General features: G+C 40.2%; 1 protein-coding gene across 1 annotated transcript; it reads left to right on the top strand.

Moving 5' to 3' along the window:
- Nucleotides 1–4,368: 4,368 nt before the first annotated feature.
- On the top strand, nt 4,369–7,235 carry LOC137029677 (CD48 antigen-like). The gene is made up of 5 exons (XM_067399327.1): nt 4,369–4,378; nt 6,063–6,354; nt 6,608–6,930; nt 7,001–7,138; nt 7,225–7,235. Exons 1-5 carry the CDS (start codon nt 4,369–4,371, stop codon nt 7,233–7,235), a joined length of 774 nt encoding a protein of 257 aa, XP_067255428.1.
- The last annotated feature ends 12,227 nt before the right edge of the window (nt 7,236–19,462 follow it).

The following is a 19,462-nucleotide window of genomic DNA, read 5'->3' on the forward strand; positions in this document are numbered from 1 at the left end:
TAGAGGAAATTAAAAAATATATATACAATAGATATTGACATGCAGCCACGAGTTTCCTGACATTTATGTGCCTGATTTCGACACGGGGGAAATACATAAAGCAAATCTGCCTGTGAATATTTTATGTAACTACAATATAGGTTTAAATCCGAGTAATCACTTATATCAATGTTATATATTGTCATATTGTCCAGCCCTAAAACGTGTATAGTCTTTGTCAGTGTTTATTTAAAAACACCCAGTCAGTCGCAAAGCTCTTTCCCGTTTTGGAAGTGTTTTCCGTGTTTTTCGCGGCATTCACGCTGAAAACCAATGCTGCCGCTCAGTCTTTTTGTCGCGTAACCGCAGTCATAACGGCCGACGGTGACGTCACGTGCATACCCTCTATAATAATACGATCTCTGACGGATCTGCACTTCGGATTCTAACCGGGAAAAGTAAACCATCCGGGTATCATTGGAATACTTATTATTTTAACATACTACGATTTGGGACACACACTAATTCTAATTTCGAATACTAAGGACGGATAGTATGCGAATTGAGACACAGCACATATCTACACCAGACGCGAGCGGCGCACTAAAAGACTATAGAAACCATTATAATCAAATGTACAGAGCTACCGCAAAAACGGAAGTCGAGAGACAATATTATTTGATGTCGGTGCGCTTGTTTCTCTGGCGCATAAGGTCGAACCCATTTTAATCAGTGATATTTGCTGCGTCCCAATTGACCCTTCACCAGGAGTTTGATTGACAGGCGATCTAACAATCATAACGCCGAATCTGCCATTTTGTCTGACAAAGCAGTCATGGGGGATATACTGCATTCACACCACTTCGTATTTACTGGAATCTTGAGATGACAACACATGACATTAAATTCGGAGCGGTTTATGTCCTTGGACTGGGAATTATGCGTTTCTATGGCACAACTATCAACACCTAAATGAATCTACAGCGGTCAGGTGGTACAGTGGTCATGTGGTACATGTGGGAGCTTTAACAGCCTGGAGCTGAACACACTCAAAACAGTGGAGATGATTGTGGACTTCAGGAGAAACACAGGCAAACATTATACATGTTATTATTTGGCTTTTGAGTCAAATGGGCGCTGCAGTGGTTTTTCCTTTTGTTTTATCCGTTCAAACATCAGTGTTTCTGGTTTGATCTGTCGGTGGATAAACAGCGTCTGCTGGATGTTTGTGGTTGATGCTCGTGTCAGCAGTTTGTGGCTGAAGCGTTTCTTCATTTTCTCTCCTGCTAATAAGATCACAATCTTCCACTCCACACAAAACATCTTTACACTGAAATAAAGTGAATCCATCAACAGTCAAATAAGAGTCACGGGTCAAATATGATTGAGGGCCATTTCTGTCCCCAGGACATTTTATATATAAATATGCATGAAAAGGAACTCTACAATATATTTTATTATTAAGCAAAGTGTCCTAAACATTAATCTAACTGCAAATTAAAAATATATGATTTAAAACATTATTAAAAACTACTGAGAATACTAAAAAATAGCATTTGTTACATGTCCCCGCTATCTAAACTTTATCATGAAATATAAGCATTAAAATCTTTCAGAAATCCTGTTATTTTTGCATTGTTGTGTTACTCCATATACAATCTAAGCAAAAATAAATTTCATAAGAAATCCATAATATGTTATATAAAATACACATTTTAGTTGTTTTCACTCAGCCCTGTTACCCTCAAACATTTCCCTCTCTAAAACACTTGGAACATCCCACAAGACACATTTTCAACAGGAAGTTGCATCATCTGGATCTTATGCAGGCCATAAGAAGACCAATAGTAAATCCTCTCATTTTAATTTCTGTACATTTGATCAAATTGTTACTATAAATGAGAGGGTAAATCTCAACGTACTGTCCTGTTACCTAAATTATTTCTTAGATGTTATTTGTTTATTTTAAAAATATTAACTTTAGGTAAGTCACTAGTATTTGCTCAGTGTCCTCATGCTATTAGCATGTACGCCATGTGGCCATATGTCATGTATTTGATAATTTTTTAAAAACTTAACTTAAAAACTCAATCCTATTACTTTCAGTCCTGTTACTCATATGAAAAATAACAGGAGTGAGTTAAGAGTAACAGGAGTGAGTAGAATCCTCTGTTTTGTTGATTTAATTGTGTGAATATTAGTTGATATAATATTATTCATCTGTATCATGAGTTTTACAGTTGGAATTACTTACAGTAAATTGTAGATTTTTAGGATTATTTTTAAAGTGTGAATGCCATACATTGCAGGGAGCCAGTCCACCACGACGTGACTTAATCTTTTTGTCTTTGTCTTTTTTATCTTTTGTAGAAGATGGAGAGAACTTATACTTTGCAGTTGCCAGAAACACACACCCATGGCATGCTGCAAGGAAAGGAGTGAAACACACCCACAACCCTCTCTTTTCCCCCTTTTTTGTCTTTCCTTCCCTCCCTCTCCCCCCTCTCTTTTCCTCGCTCTGCTTCTTTCTCTTTCCACCTCCTTCACTGTGAAGCACACAGAACATCCCTTCAGCACAGAAATCTCACACACACACGGCCATATACACACACATATGGACACTCAGTCCTGTTACCCAGGGTTCATTCCTATTACTAAATAAAGTTAAACCACTGTTTTTATCAGTTTTGTTTCATCCATCATTTATACAATTGTTAAATAATTTAAATTATTTTAAAATATATAAACTTGAGGCTTTTGTTTTCTTTTAAATGAGAAAAGTGTTTTGTGTTTTTTTATTTAAATACACCTTGCCTTAATATAAAGTGATTTTTTGTTTAATTATTTGAACACAGAACCAACCATTTCTTCAAAATAAACACTTTCTTGGGGTGAATAAAGGAATTAACTCACATGCTTTTAAACATGATTTTTAAATGGCACGTGAGTTTTGGTAACAGGACTGAGAAAACATGTATCCATCTTCTGCTTTGAACCTTGTAAAAAATGAAATAAAGTTGCCTGAGATTGACCAATACACATTTTGAACAGTTAAATGTGTGTAGTATTAAATTCAGTGTTGAAAAAAGATAAACAAATAAAGTGTAATTTTGAAGAGTTACAACAAGCAAATGTCATTCGGTGAAATGGCCCTTGACAGATCACAGCACTAAATAACACACCAGTAGATTCAGATTCATCTAGTCCAATATTTCACTCTTCTGCTGTTAGTTTCATTCAGGCCCAGAATTAATTTGAAAATGTAAAATCAGCAAAAGCTTGTTGATTTTCGTGATGTTAAAGCAGATGAACGTGTGAACGGAAACTGAGGATGGAGGAGGATTCAAACACACCCTGATAAATATCACAGTTCAGTGTGTTTCAGATCAATCTGAGGGTTTTCAGACATTTTAAGAGTTACTATCGTGGGCTTTTCAGTGAACCGATGAAGAAAATGTTCCTCAAGTTAGTTTTGCTCTGTTTGTGGCGTCTGGATGGTGAGTTTTAAATGTGTTTTTATGGCTTCAGTTGTTTCTGTTCTGGTACTATGTGATCAATTACTGGTTAAATTAGAGAAGATTAACATTCACTGTTAGTGTCAGCGACGGTGGCTGTAGTGAAGTGCACGACTCAGGAAATAACTCAAAGAACTTTACTCTAATTATCCACACAGGAGAAACAATATCCCACATAAGAGTATAGAGAAGAAAGACATAAATATGACAGCCACAGATGGGGAAAAAAATAAGATTTTGAACTAGCAAATATACGGACAGTCATAACATGCAGGAACAAAATAGTAGGCTAAAATGTGCGCACAATTTACTATTTCATTCCCTCGATTTATAAACCATGCGCATGATTTAATTTTTTTTTTCTTGCATGTCATGTGCAGGGCTCCGTACAAACAGGTTAAATTTGTTCTTTTCTCATTTTTGAGCGGAATAGTGAAGAGAGGAATAAAAATGAAGAAAATATCATGACACTGACTAATATTTTTTCTATCATAGCAGAAGCTGATGTAAAGAAAATGTTTCAAAAATGCACAATACACACAAGAGTCCTGGGCCAGATAATACACTGAATAACATTATAAATGCAACACTTTTGTTTTTGCCACCATTTTTCATGAGCTGAACTCAAAGATCGAAGACTTTTTCTATGTACACAAAGGCCTATTTCTCTCCTGAGAAGATTTCAGACAGTTTGTGCAGAAATTCTTTGGTTATGCAAACCGTTTGTTGCAGCAGCTGTCCGGGTGGCTGGTCTCAGACCATCTTGGAGGTGTAGATGCTGGATGTGGAGGTCCTGGGCTGGTGTGGTTACACGAGGTCTGTGGTTCTGAGGCCGGTTTAATGTACAGCCAAATTCTCTGAAACGCCTTTGGAGATGGCTTATGGTAGAGAAATGAACATTCAATTCACGGGCAACAGCTCTGGTGGACATTCCTGCAGTCAGCATGCCAATTGCACGACATCTGTGGCATTGTGCTGTGTGATAAAACTGACCATTTTAGAGTGGCCAGCCTAAGGCACACCTGTGCAATAATCATGCTCATGAAAAATGGAGGCAAAAACAAAAGCGTTGCGTTTATAATTTTGCTCAGTGTATTTGTGGTTATGTCTTAAAAACCTGTGCTGAGCAATTATCTACAGTTTTTGCTTTGTTGTCTAGTAACCAGGTAAGAAATTGAATAAAGAAAAAGTAATCAAAAAGTAAAATAACATTGGATAATCTTCATTGTAAAAATTAAATATAGATTAATCAATTAAAGTTACAGAAGTTAATCATTCAAGAGCAGTAAGTGATGTTTTCTTTGTCTTTTGTTGTTTGATTAACATTAACAACATAGAGAGCGGCACGTTTATTCGGCTACTGTCCCTTTAAGACATGACGAACGCACGCATTCTTCCTGAACTGTGTTTACTTTAATACTCACCAAGATGGGCATTGTTTCTGAGTGTATTTGACCATTAATAAACTGAGAAAAAGAGCTTGTTTTGAAAAAGAGCTTGTTTTGTAAAAGAGCGAAATCTGCGGGAATGAATAGAATTATCCCGCTCCGAAATTTAAACCCGGTCACACCAACACCTCTGGTGCTCTTCGGTCACTTTTGACCAAAAGATTTTCTCTTTTGAATTATTAAAAATCACAGCCACAATGCTGAAAAAAGTACACAGCAGTAAAGGGACACTCTAGTCTAAAACATCGAGAGTGTGATACAGACACACACACACACCTGTGAACCACTGTCTGAAACACAGAGCAAAGTTTTGAGAATATGTGAAATCCATTCAATAATTCAGTCATTATGCAGCAAAATCTCACAGCAGTGAAGGAGTGACACTCTAAAACATCAAGAGTGAAATAAACACCCATTCACACACACACACACACACACACACACACACACACACACACACACACATTATACACACACTTATGAACTGTGCATTTGAAAGTACAGGCTTGTTCCAATTCGCATCGTTCTGAGATTTTTTTTGCAGGAGATTTGTGTCAAAAGCATAAAAAGTAAAATAATAATAAATTTTAAAAAAGTCACCTGGCATTTTTAATGAATTCTAAATAAAAAAATGGGTAACAAAATGCTTCTTGCGTTCTCTTATTAACACAATGTTTAGGTTTGACTGTAATCATAATGCAAAAATGAACACTTAAAATCACTATTTCTTACAAAAACATATCTAAAACTTGATAAGAAATAGTGTTTGAGAATGTCTAAATATATATTCATATCTTCAACCTAAAAAAAAAATATGTAGTAAATATGCCCAAAAACAACTAGTGAATTCACAAGCCTCTCCAGAGAGCTGTACAAGTATCTAGTGGTTACACCATGATATTACACATTTTTCTTTCTATACTCTCACCAGATGGCGCTAATCTGACTTTAAAAAAAAATCATTTTAAAGGCCTAGACTCTATTTTAATCTGAAATACTGAATTAATTTGAAAAATAGAGAAACAATTACATTTTTTTTTGTATTATTTTCAGTGAAGCTTAATCAAACTAACATCAAGTGATTTTAAAGCTTTAATCTGTGAAAAACTCTGTTCTTCAGGAGTGTTTGGTGTTAAAGTGTCAGTGAAGGAGGGAGATTCAGTCACTCTAAACTCTTCTCTTACTGAAATGAAGGATGATGATGTGATTCAGTGGAGGTTAGGAGATTATAGAAGCATTTTAATAGCTGAAATCAATGTAACGGCCGACAGATTCACTGTATATGATGATGTTCTTGATGGGAGATTCAGAGACAGACTGAAGCTGGACAATCAAACTGGATCTCTGACCATCACAAACATCACAATGAAACACACTGGAAAATATAAATATTATATCATCGCCAGTGTTCAAATCAGTCGTTGTTTTATTCATCTCATTGTCTACGGTGAGTTAAATATCAGTTTCACGTGTTTTATTTATTACAGCTAGATCTAAAGAAGTATCTTATCATGACTAATGAGTTCAAATGACTAATTTTCTCACTTTCACATGAACAGCAGGTTTATATTTAACTTTCTATTCAATAGTTTTAAATGCTCTACTTTTGATCATCTTGGTTCCTCTGGATGTTTCTAGAATCTCTTCATTCATCCTCATTTCTCTTTATTCTCTCATGTTTTCAGCTCGTCTGCCTGTTCCTGTCATCAGCAGTAACTCTTCTCAATGTTCTTCATCATCATCATCATCATCATCATCATCATGTTCATTGGTGTGTTCAGTGGTGAATGTGAGTCATGTGACTCTCTCCTGGTACAAAGGAAGCAGTTCATTGTCCAGCATCAGTGCGTCTGATCTCAGCATCAGTCTCTCTCTACCTCTGGAGGTGGAATATCAGGATAAAAACACCTACAGCTGTGTGCTGAACAATCCCATCAGCCACCAGACTCAACATCTGAACATCACTCAACTCTGTCACACATGTTCAGGTACGGCAGCGCTGATGATATTAGCGTTTATTGACTGAGCTGATCTCACTTTGATGTTTTTATTCCTCAGTCCACTGTTGTGGTCCTACTGAAGCTGTGATCCGATTGGTCCTCTCTGCTCTGGTGGGCGTGGCTACTGTCATTCTTGTGCTTTATCACATCAGATCCAGAAGAGCTGAAGGAGATCAAGCACATATTCACACATCAGGTACATGATTGATGATGACTGATTCAGCATATATTAATATTGGTGAGATTGATTCATTTATGGCTTTACATGTTCATCTTTTTCAGGAAGTGCTTAAATCTGAAGCAGAACGCTGAACTTTAAAGGTTCTTCAAGTGTGTTTTTGTCATAATAAATACTGATGATTATTTGAGCTTCTCTTTCAGTGTCAGATTTGTAAAACTCTTATTTGTAAGGCTTTATTGTTTATATTTCTCTCAGAGACACACAGATCTCACTTTACTGCTACTGCTGTATATTTGTCACGTGTATTTTACACTGTTGTTGATGATCAAATTAAAATAGCATCTTTTTAATGTGTCTGACGGAGTTGACACAAATTAAGTTCTGAAGTACATTTTTAGAAGAAAACATTTTCAGAAAAACCTGTTCATTAGCTGAGACCTTTGTCTACAAATATATCAGTTTATAATAATGTGTTATGAAATAATAAAAACTAACATCTCAAACATGTTTTGTCTCTTCTCTCAAGAATCAGTGAGATTAAGTTCAGGCTTCTATTCTTGCCATAACTCTGATATCATTTCATGATCACTACATTCACTTGCGTCTTGTGTTTTGGTTCACTAACATCCTCCTGTCAGAGTCTCTGTAACAATTGTAGTCACACATTTATTTCAATAATAACTCCAGATTCTATAGAAATGCGCTCTGTTGCAGTTATTTGTGTGCAGGGTTGGGCAAATAAAATAAAATACCAAATACCTTAATTTTTAGTGTATCAAAATAAACTACAAAATCCAGCAGCCACACCATGTATCAAAATAAACTACTGTATTTTTGTATTTTAAAAATACCAAAAAATACTTTTACAAGGGAGCATGAAATTTCATTGCAAACCCTCCATCAATTGGCCTATTTGATCGATCCCTTCACCATTACACTGACTCAGTTGATTAAGTAAACAATGTTTGATAGCACCAGCTTTTGTCTGACAGAGTCATGCAATCCGTTTGTTAAGCCGTGATGTAAAGAACGCCGTTTCCGGGTCCAAGCCTCGACTTGTTTCACTTGAGAATGCCATCGACGGCCGTTTATGAGCGCTATTTATTCATATTAAACATCAATCATTTAAAAAAATTAAACATTTTAAATACTTACAGTCTACTCAACAGTTTCCGTGCTCACAGCATCACAGATATTAATATGTTGATGATTTACAAAAGATGAATCATTGTCTGGCCATCTGGAATTTTGATATGGAGATAAAGGTTGTAATTATATATTTTTTGTAGTATTACACCACATCGTGTATGTATATTAGCACCATTTGTTGTTTTCTTGTGGTATGAGATAGAGCGTTAGGACCCGGAAGCGCTGCCGCGTGACGTCAGACTTAACAACCGGATAAATCTGACATATGCAACTAGTTAAAGGTACAATATGTACAGTAGGATTTTTGGATTAAAATATCCCAAAACCACTAGAACAATGTTATATATTTTGTTGACTTGTGTACTTACATTATCCCAAATGTTTCCAAGAATGTTTAAATACAGAGAAATATGCAATTTAACCAGGACACAGGCTGTGTCCATGTGTCGCCTATCAATGACATCATACCTGCATTGCCCTCAGTTTCCGGTTTTATTTTGTAGAATGTATCTAATATGATAAACATCGGCGCATTACCCCACATATGCTAGAACAAAAAAAGCAGAAGTGGCGACTGCAGCATAATAAAAGCTCCACTGCTCTCGAGGCGTTCGTCTCTCATTAGCAGTCTCTTCAGCGGTCTCGTTCAGCTCTAACATCACTCGCTCTGCTCTGCTTCATACTACATTAACGTTAATAATCTCGTGATTACACATGATTTCTGCCCGAGTCCCGTCCCGATTCTTTTCCACTGTCTGTAGACGTGAAAACAACACATCCCATGTTTCCACAAATCAAGGATAAGCAACTGAACAACTCTATATTTACATATTGTGGATTTAACAGATCAAATATTCACACATCCCTGTGATCTCCCAGATGAAGGTTAGTTTTAAAGTAACCAACAGTTTGCTAATGACTTATAATTGTATCCTAATTTAGTTACTTGACGTTTGGTAACGAAGGGCCTACTTTGCCTCAGCAACACTGACTCAATGACAACAACTCATTTATAAGAAGACAACTGACGGCTCCTGTATTCATAGCAACTAGTTTATAACTAATTAATCAATTGATTGTTAATCATAAATATAGGGGGCTGCTGCTCGGTGTAATAGTTTTCAAGAACATTATGTAAATTGGTAAACTATTTAGCCTAGGCTACTAAAACGAACAACAAAACTTAACATCTGTTCTGAACTCAAAAAGTCTGGGCAAACTACTGAGTAAGCACCAATCAGAGGTTGCATTTTTATGATGTCATCATGTAGACTTCTTACAAAGTACAGTATTTTAAAAATACAAAAATACAAAACACTAAAGTATTTTGATACAAAATACAAAGGCATTTTCGTCAACCCTATCATATACAAATTACAAAGTACTATTTTGTATTTGAAATACGTATTTGAAATACATGTATCATAAATACTGCCCATCCCTGTTTGTGTGCATGTTTGTTCCAAATGTCATTTGTGCTCTAGTACCAGGCCTTAGTTTCTGTGTGGAAATTTCTTGATTTTCAGATTTCTAAAGTGTGACAAAATCTCATGAGAAGAACCATGTTTTTAATGAAGGAAAGTTGAAATGCAGCTCAAACAGACCCCAAATACTCAACTTACTTTTACTTTTTATTATGCATAAAACATTCTTTATGAACTCCTACATTATACTTTAAAGGATTAGTCCACTTTTAAATAAATATTTAAATATTTATTAGTAATTTTTCCATCACATCATGGACAACAATTATATAAATGGGTATTTCACCAAGAATTCAAACTGCCACTCATGCTTAAAGTCGGCATGAAATCAGTATTGACCCTATTTACTTTGTTAGCGCATATTACTAGCCTTGTGGTGAACAATTAATCCATGCAAGTTAATACACAGAAAAAAACTGTTTGTCATGGTAATCAGAATCTGAAAGGTTACTTCCAGTCTGGAATGGCGTTCCTTCTCTGATGACGTCAGTGTGACGGCTTGGGTTGTAACGCTTAAACCACTCCCCTCCAACCGTTAGTCTGCTATGAGCGAGAGAAGGAGAGGAGGAGCGCTAAAATAAAACCATGAAACAAAACATTTACACATTTATGTTTTGAAAACGTTTACATTTCTTTAAAAATTACAAAATTTGAAATTTGAGACTTTATTTTAACCTGCTCTGTCTTGTCTGTCGACATGCTGTCAGTGTCCTCTTTGCTCCGCGATGTATTTTTCACTGCGTGAGAACATGATGTGTGGCGAGAGATCGGCGTGGCTTGTCGGACATAGCAACAGTAACTAAAGGGGGCGGGTGTTTTGCGAACGGTCAATTCTTCCTAAATAGAGATGCCGCATTCCAGGAAACCCGTAACCCGTGTTTTTCCAACCTTCTACCCGTGAAAGTGCACTGGAACAGCAGTCAAACCTGTGACTTCCAACCCGTACTAGATCGATGTACTCCCAGTTACGGGTTCTGACGTCACATAGCCCACAAAACAACAATGGCAGCCCCTACGGATGCGGTATTTATGCAAGTGCACGGTAAAATAACGTACAATAAAAGGTATAACAGCTTCTCTTGCCTTATGCGCTGTTTTCCTCCTCTTTTTCCCTCAAATAAGCAAGGAGTAAGCACATTTGGGATAGAAATAATTGTTAATGAGCATAAGCCCTGCAAGGTCCGCCATGTTGGTTTGTTTACACTTTTTACGCAGTTTGGCGTGACTTTCCTGGAACGCTATAAACGGTGCGTTCCAAACAGGATATATCGCACTCCATTCGGAGTGAAAATAATCATGGCCACCATATTGAAGGGTCGTTCCAAACCGAAGTGCTCAAAACTGGTCACTTCAAAGGGCCCTTCGGAATGAAGGATTTAGAAGGGTACAACTGATGGACACTTCGGGCCCCCATGATCCTTTGCAAGTACTTTGACGTCACATAATGGTTACAGGAGGTTAGGAGTTCGATTTTACCTATAAATATATGTTTAGAATTTTTCTATACTACTGTAATATTTATACGAGTTTGATTTGGTACGTTATTATAGTCAAAACGACATTTTACTTCAACAAAAATACTTTACAGCTGTAAAAAAGGCCACCCTTCAGAAATGGACTCTCCCAAACTCCCCCGCCTCTGTTCGTGACTTGGACTGTTCCAAAACTTTCCGGGGAGTTGGAAAACAAGATGTTATGGAGAGAGACTGCGTAGATGTGCTTGTTTATTGTAAATAATAGTTAGATTCGTCAGAAGTGTTGCAATCCAAAGATTTTGAGGATTATGTGTGTGCGTGCAACTAATTGTAAGTACATTTGCATAGTTATAATACGTTCATGATAGAGATTAAAGATCGCCATCGCGGCATTCCGCCTAAATGTTTACATTGTTAAATATGTTTGCACTTTATATTGTCACGTAAATTTCATGAGCCTCCCGTGTTATTTATATGGACAGTGTTTAATGTTATATCTTTATTATATAGTGTTGGATTGAAACGCGTTTCAGGGAACATGTACAGGCATGTCTATTTAGTGAGTCAGACGCATGCGCTGTTAACACTACATGCGCTGGGCACGCAGTACAGTATTATAATCATTTGTATAGAGTTTGTATTTGTGTAATTATATAATTCACTTTGTCTAGTTTTCTAATACCCTTTACCATGCTGATTATCGTTATAACCAGTATTCAAGTACTCACTTATAGATCTAGTACTGTTTATAGATCTGTGATTGTTTGTTTGTTTATTTATATTTTGTATATTGTTTATATTTACAGAACCACACACACAATAAATCAACTACAAGTACCCCTGGTGTGAGACGTTATGTTCTAACCGGACATCCTGTGGTCGTTCAATTACTCCGAACCAAAAAAGAGTGAACAGTAGTTTTTTTCATGGTCCTTCGAGCCGGATGAGTGAACTGCTACAGCCATGTCTTACCCAGAAAGAGAACCTCCTGCTGTGCGACCAAGGAGACGAGTTAACCCCCCAGCTTACCTTGAAGACTACGAGCTCAGTGAACCTGGTCCTCAACGACAGCAGCCACGGTCGCCTAGCTACCAGGGTGCACTGGAGGATGAACCACCACGTCGTTCTATATCCACTTCACCAGTCAGTCAAGCATCAGAGCACTCAGAATGGATATTGAATGACCAATGGGACAGCACTTCTGAAAGGCTGAGAGAGGAGAATGCTGCACTGCAACAGCAAGTAAAACAGTTACCAGAGCTTACAGCCATGTTAGAGGAGATGAAGCGGGAGAACGCAGCCTTGCAACGACAAGCTAGCCAGCTCCCTGAGATCATCTCAGCAGTCCAAGAGATGCGTCAACAGAATGCTGCGCTTTATCATGAGCTTAAAAACCTGAAATCGGACCGAAGACTTCCACCTGAGTTATCCACTGCACCAATGCCATCACAGCTCTCTCACTCTCCAGCAGCTCACATTCAGACTCCACAGCCAAGCTACCATCCAATACCAGCCCCACGCTCCAGGCTGCCACCTACCGCTAAGAGACAAATGTGCTCAGCTGGGCCAGAGGAAAGCCCAGGGCTGATTGAACATCTGAGAAACATGAACATTTCTTCCTCCTCAGATGAGAGAGCCCCCTTTACAGCACAGTATCGTGATTCACCGCAATTCAGGTATCCAGACTCTCCCCCGTATTCCCAGTCACGTCAGCTGCCTGAGTTTATGTTCCCATCACAAGACCAGAAAAGACCAGTCCATGCTGAATACACTTCAGAGCATCTCTTACCTTCATCTACCCAAGAGAAAATCTACAGAGGTCCAGCCCCTACCATCCCTTACCTGACATCTCCTGACCCTAGGGAATTTTCAAGGCTGAGAATTGCATTAGAGAACATCCTGCCTGATGACGCCACAGAACACTTCAAGTTCCAAATCCTCACAGACCATCTGAAACTGGAGGAGGCTCTCCTGGTGGCGGACTCTTATAGCAATTCAAGGTCTCCCTTCACAAACACTATGAGAGCTCTGAATAAAATGTATGGTCAACCTCACCAACTAGCTCTGCAACGAATCGCTGAGCTGATGGATGGTGCTAACATACGCAGCGGAGATGTGAAGGCCTTCAGGATGTTTGGGCTGCAGGTGCGTTCACTTGTCAGTATGTTGCAGCAGCTGGGCCACAAAGGTAGTGTAGAGCTGGAATGTGGATCACATGTATCTCGACTCTTGAGTAAGCTGCCACATGATCTCAGATCTAGTTTTAAGAGATACACTCACCCACTACAAGTTGCTATTCCCACACTGCTGGACTTTGCGGATTGGCTGGAATATGAGCTTCAGGTACAGGAAGACAGTAGCCAGTATGGTTTGCCCTCAAAGCAAGACTACCCAGCACGCATCAGAGAGGTGAGAAGAGAACCTAAGCAGCCTCGCAGACCAACTACTATTTTCCTTGGGACTGAAAAGTCACCGTCCATGCTGACGTCTTCGGTCACGTCTAAACCAGTCAGCCTACCAGTCAAAACAGAGAAGGTAAAGGCCTTTTGTCCATACTGTGACAACAACAAGCATTACTTGAATGGCTGTGATAACTTCAAGCTTCTCAGCAAAGACATGAAGATAGACTGGATAAAGACAAAGAACCGATGCTGGCGTTGTGGTCGTGGACATCAAGCAGCTAACTGCACCCTTAAGACTCTCTGCCCAACCTGCAACAAGAAGCACCTTTTGGTACTGCATGACGTTAATGGTCAAGTCAAGTCACCTCAGGAGAGTACAGCTCCTTCTAGTGCAGTTTTGTATGTTGACCGCCCAACATCTGGCAGTAAAGTGCTGCTCAAAGTGATTAAGGTTCTAATCAAGAATGGTAACAGAGCGATGGAGGCTTATGCTGTGTTGGACGATGGATCAGAGCGAACCATCATTCTGCATGATGCAGTTGAGAAATTGGCAATTGAGGGGGAGCCCGAGGACCTTGTGCTTCGCACAGTGAGACAAGATACCCAGGTCATTCACGGGGCGGCAGTAACTTTTACTGTGTCCCCAATTGTTAACCCCAGTAAGGCCTACAAGATCCGTAACGCCTTCACAGCTAAAGTACTCGGCCTGGCAGAACATACTCACCCAGTCAGTATCCTGCAAAGGAAGTTCAAGCATCTTGCTGGGCTACCACTGCAACAGCTGAACAAGGTACATCCCGTGCTTCTCATTGGCTCTGATTGCCCCCACCTTATCACACCTATACAGCCAGTCAGACTGGGGCCCCCTGGTGGTCCGACAGCAGTAAGAACACGTCTGGGACACTGCAGGGTCCAACTCAAGAATTGAGCAGTCATCTTTTCCCTGATCAGTGCTTCTTCACCTCGCTGCGGCCTGTCAATGACCTTTATGCAAACGTAGAGAGACTGTGGCAAATGGATGTTCTACCCTACCAGAGTGAAAAGGTAATCACCAGATCACGCCTAGACAAGGAGTCCATACAGCTTCTGCAAGAAAACACTGTGAGAGTGGATATTGATGGTGTTCAGAGATATGCTACTCCTCTGCTACGTATCAAGAACATGCCCTGTCTCTATGCACCTAAAGAAGCTGTCTTACCCCAGTTAAGAGGAATTGAGAAACGGCTTGACAAAGACTCTGATCTGGCTGCAGCATACAAAGAGGAGTTGGCCAAGTTAGTGCAAGCTGGGTATGTTGTCAAACTTAGTCAGGAGCAGGTGGACAGAACAAAAGAAGCCTGGTACATCCCGCACCACATGGTGCAGCATAATGGGAAGAACAGGGTGGTCTTTAACTGTTCATTCTCATACCAAGGGCACAATCTGAATGAGCTCCTATTGCCTGGTCCAACACTTGGTCCGTCCCTCCTGGCAGTCCTTCTGCGCTTCCGGGAGCACTCTGTTGCCATCAGTAGTGACATCCGTGGCATGTTCCATCAGGTACGCCTCTTGCCAAAGGATAAACCACTGCTGAGATACATTTGGAGAGACATGCAAAGAGACAGAATCCCTGATGTCTATGAATGGCAAGTGCTGCCTTTCGGGACTACTTGCAGTCCATGTTGTGCTTCGTTTGCTTTACAGAAGCATGTTCTAGATCACAGCCAGCCTGGAGAGGACACATGTTTTTCTGTGGAGAAGTCATTCTATGTTGACAATTGCCTTCAGAGCTTTGCTTCTCCTAACACGGCCAAGAACCTAGTCGACAAACTCTACAGCCTCCTAGCATCTGGGGGCTTTGAGTTACGACAGTGGGCTAGTAATGACCCTTCAGTTATCAGCCATCTGCCAGCCGATATTCAGTCTCAGAGCAGCATTCTTTGGCTACGTGAAGGTCACCAAAATGCCCAGGAATCAACTCTTGGCCTTCATTGGAAATGCCAGTCAGACACTCTCTCCTACAAACGACGCAAACCTGACTGTCAAGTGCCCACAATGAGAAGCATCTACCAGATTCTTGCTAGCCAATATGATCCCCTTGGCTACATTGTACCATTCACCACTCGAGCTAAAGTGATAGTACAAAAGTTATGGGACAAAAGGAGAGAGTGGGATGACCCGCGGCTACCTGAGGACCTATTAGCCACTTGGAAACACTGGGAGAGCGAGTTGGAAGACCTGCAGCACATCACTTTGCCCAGATGTTATTGCAGCAAGGAACTGGACTGCTCTACCAGCATTAGGCAGCTTCACATCTTTTGTGATGCCTCAGAGAAGGCCTATGGCTCTGTGGCTTACTTAAGAACAGAGAGCTCTCAAGGTAAAGTGGAGGTGGCCTTTGTAACAGCTAGGTCCCGTGTCGCCCCCAAAAAACAACAGAGCATTCCTCGTCTTGAGTTGTGTGCAGCACTCACAGGGGCGCAACTGGCTAAAGTCCTGAAAGCAGAGCTAACATTACCACTCAGTAGCATCACTCTGTGGTCTGACTCCACTACAATACTGACCTGGCTTTTATCAGATTCTTGCCGCTTTAAGGTTTTTGTGGGGACTAGAGTAGCAGAAATCCAGGACTTAACTGAATCTGATACCTGGCGCTATGTACAGTCTAGCAACAACCCAGCGGATGCCATTACAAGAGGAAAGTCTCCCTCTGATCTCACCAAAGACAGCAAATGGAACCAAGGCCCAGCTTTCCTCAGACAGACACCAGCCAGCTGGCCAGAGATGCCACCATTAGCCCATGTAACCCAAGACAGTGAGTTGAAAAGGTCAACCTTCTGTGGACTGGTAACTTCTGCTCTGTCATTACCAGATCCTCATCAATTTAGCACCTTTTCAGACTACTTAAAGGCCCTCATACAATACTCAAACAAGAAATCACCCTCGAGTGCCACTGCAGAAGACTATAAAGAAGCTGAGCTCACAGCCCTCCGTCACATCCAGATGGAATCATTCCCAGACGAGATGTTGCACTTGAAATCTGGTAAACCCATACCTAGCAATAGTCGACTGCTGTGTCTAGCCCCTGAACTGGATAACAGCACCAATCTCATTCGCGTCGGTGGTCGTCTCAGACAGATCAGTCCATTAGACGAAGATAACATCCACCCCATTGTCCTCAACCCACATCACCCACTCACCAAGCTGATTATCAAAGAATATGATGATCGTCTGCATCACCCTGGACCAGAGAGGGTGTTTTCAGAACTCAGGAGGAAATACTGGGTATTAAAAGGACGAGCAGCAGTCAGACATCATCAACGCCAATGCACTGAATGCCAGAAATGGCGAGCCAAACCTAACCCCCCCAGAATGGCAGACCTTCCACAAGCAAGGTTGAGAATTCACCAGCCAGTTTTCTATTCAACGGGGATAGATTGCTTCGGTCCCTATCTCATAAAGGTGGGACGCAGAAATGAGAAACGTTGGGGGATCCTTTTCAAGTGTATGACCACCCGTGCAGTGCATATTGATCTCCTTACAAGTCTGGACAGTGATTCATTCCTTATGGCCCTTCGCCGTTTTATTGTTCGGCGAGGCAAACCCTTTGAGATCCTTTCAGATCAAGGAACGAATTTCAAAGGTGGGGAAAGGGAACTTCGGGATGCCTTTGTAGCTCTTCAGCCTGAGATCCAGGCTCAACTCGCAAGCCAACAGATTGGTTTCGTGTTCAATCCACCCAATGCACCACATTTCGGTGGATGCTGGGAGCGGGAAATTCGATCACTGAAAACAGCCCTGCAAGTAACTCTCGGAGCCCAAACAGTAACTGAAGAAGTATTACGAACTGTTCTCATTGAAATAGAGGGTATACTGAATGCCAAGCCCATCGGCTACACATCTTCAGACATAGCCGACCCCGATCCAGTTACACCCAACATCCTGTTAATGGGGCGGCGAGACGCATCACTTCCACAAGTGACGTACCAAGATTCCGAACTCCTGAGCAGACGGAGATGGAGGCATAGTCAGCTGCTAGCTGATCACTTTTGGAAGCGATTCATCTGTAACTACCTACCTAGCCTTCAAACCAGACAGAAATGGATGTCAGAGAAGGACAATCTACGAGTAGGTGAAACTGTTATGATTGTAGACCAGCAGCTACCTCGTGCACTTTGGCCAGTTGGAAGGATTGTGCAGGTTTTCCCGGGGAAGGATAACCGGGTCAGATCAGCTGAAATTAAAGTGAAGGACAGAACTTACCTAAGGCCAGTGACCAAAATCATCAGCCTACCTCCACTGCCTGAGTGATATACCAATAACTTAACTCTTAGTAAGGCCTTTTTAATTGTTCAAATTCACATTGTGAATTTGGGGGCGGCTGTAAAAAAGGCCACCCTTCAGAAATGGACTCTCCCAAACTCCCCCGCCTCTGTTCGTGACTTGGACTGTTCCAAAACTTTCCGGGGAGTTGGAAAACAAGATGTTATGGAGAGAGACTGCGTAGATGTGCTTGTTTATTGTAAATAATAGTTAGATTCGTCAGAAGTGTTGCAATCCAAAGATTTTGAGGATTATGTGTGTGCGTGCAACTAATTGTAAGTACATTTGCATAGTTATAATACGTTCATGATAGAGATTAAAGATCACCATCGCGGCATTCCGCCTAAATGTTTACATTGTTAAATATGTTTGCACTTTATATTGTCACGTAAATTTCATGAGCCTCCCGTGTTATTTATATGGACAGTTATTAATGTTATATCTTTATTATATAGTGTTGGATTGAAACGCGTTTCAGGGAACATGTACAGGCATGTCTATTTAGTGAGTCAGACGCATGCGCTGTTAACACTACATGCGCTGGGCACGCAGTACAGTATTATAATCATTTGTATAGAGTTTGTATTTGTGTAATTATATAATTCACTTTGTCTAGTTTTCTAATACCCTTTACCATGCTGATTATCGTTATAACCAGTATTCAAGTACTCACTTATAGATCTAGTACTGTTTATAGATCTGTGATTGTTTGTTTGTTTATTTATATTTTGTATATTGTTTATATTTACAGAACCACACACACAATAAATCAACTACAAGTACCCCTGGTGTGAGACGTTATGTTCTAACCGGACATCCTGTGGTCGTTCAATTACTCCGAACCAAAAAAGAGTGAACAGTAGTTTTTTTCAACAGCTCCCTTTATCAGTCCATTCAAATGTTTCAAATACATAGACAAGACACAATATACAATATGGTGCGATAAACCAAATATAAATAAATAAACTAACGTTAAATAAAGGGCGCAGCTTGCACAATCTACTCTTCCTTGATTGTCTCGTTAAGATGACTCTGAAGTGCGTTCCAAAAAATTAGTTTTTTTGACTCCTACACCCTTCATCCCTTCGAAGCTCTCACTCCGGAGGGTAAACTCTTTGAAGGGATTAGGGCATAGGGATGAGCCCTTCCGAATGGAGCAGGGAGTGTCGTGAGTCGTGATTTGAAGTCGTGACTTACGGGCTCTGGAACGCAGCAAGAGTAAGCATCAACGTCACTTTCCCGCCGGAACGCGCTCCCTCAGCTGGACTGAGTGGCAAAACGCGAGTAAAACAAACGATTACACTAAAGGTTGGACTGGAAAGTGTTCCTTACAACTTGTCAAATAAACCTAATCTATGGATATTGACATGCAGCTAGGAATCGTGTTTCCTGACATTTATATGTGCCTGATTTCGACGCGGGGGAAACACATAAAGCAAATCTGTCTGTGAATATTTTATATAACTACAATATAGGTAGGTTTAAATCCGAGTAATCACTTATATCAATGTTATATATCGTCATATC

The sequence above is a fragment of the Chanodichthys erythropterus genome, chromosome 2 (assembly GCF_024489055.1).
Source record: "Chanodichthys erythropterus isolate Z2021 chromosome 2, ASM2448905v1, whole genome shotgun sequence".
Taxonomy (NCBI): Eukaryota; Metazoa; Chordata; class Actinopteri; order Cypriniformes; family Xenocyprididae; genus Chanodichthys; species Chanodichthys erythropterus.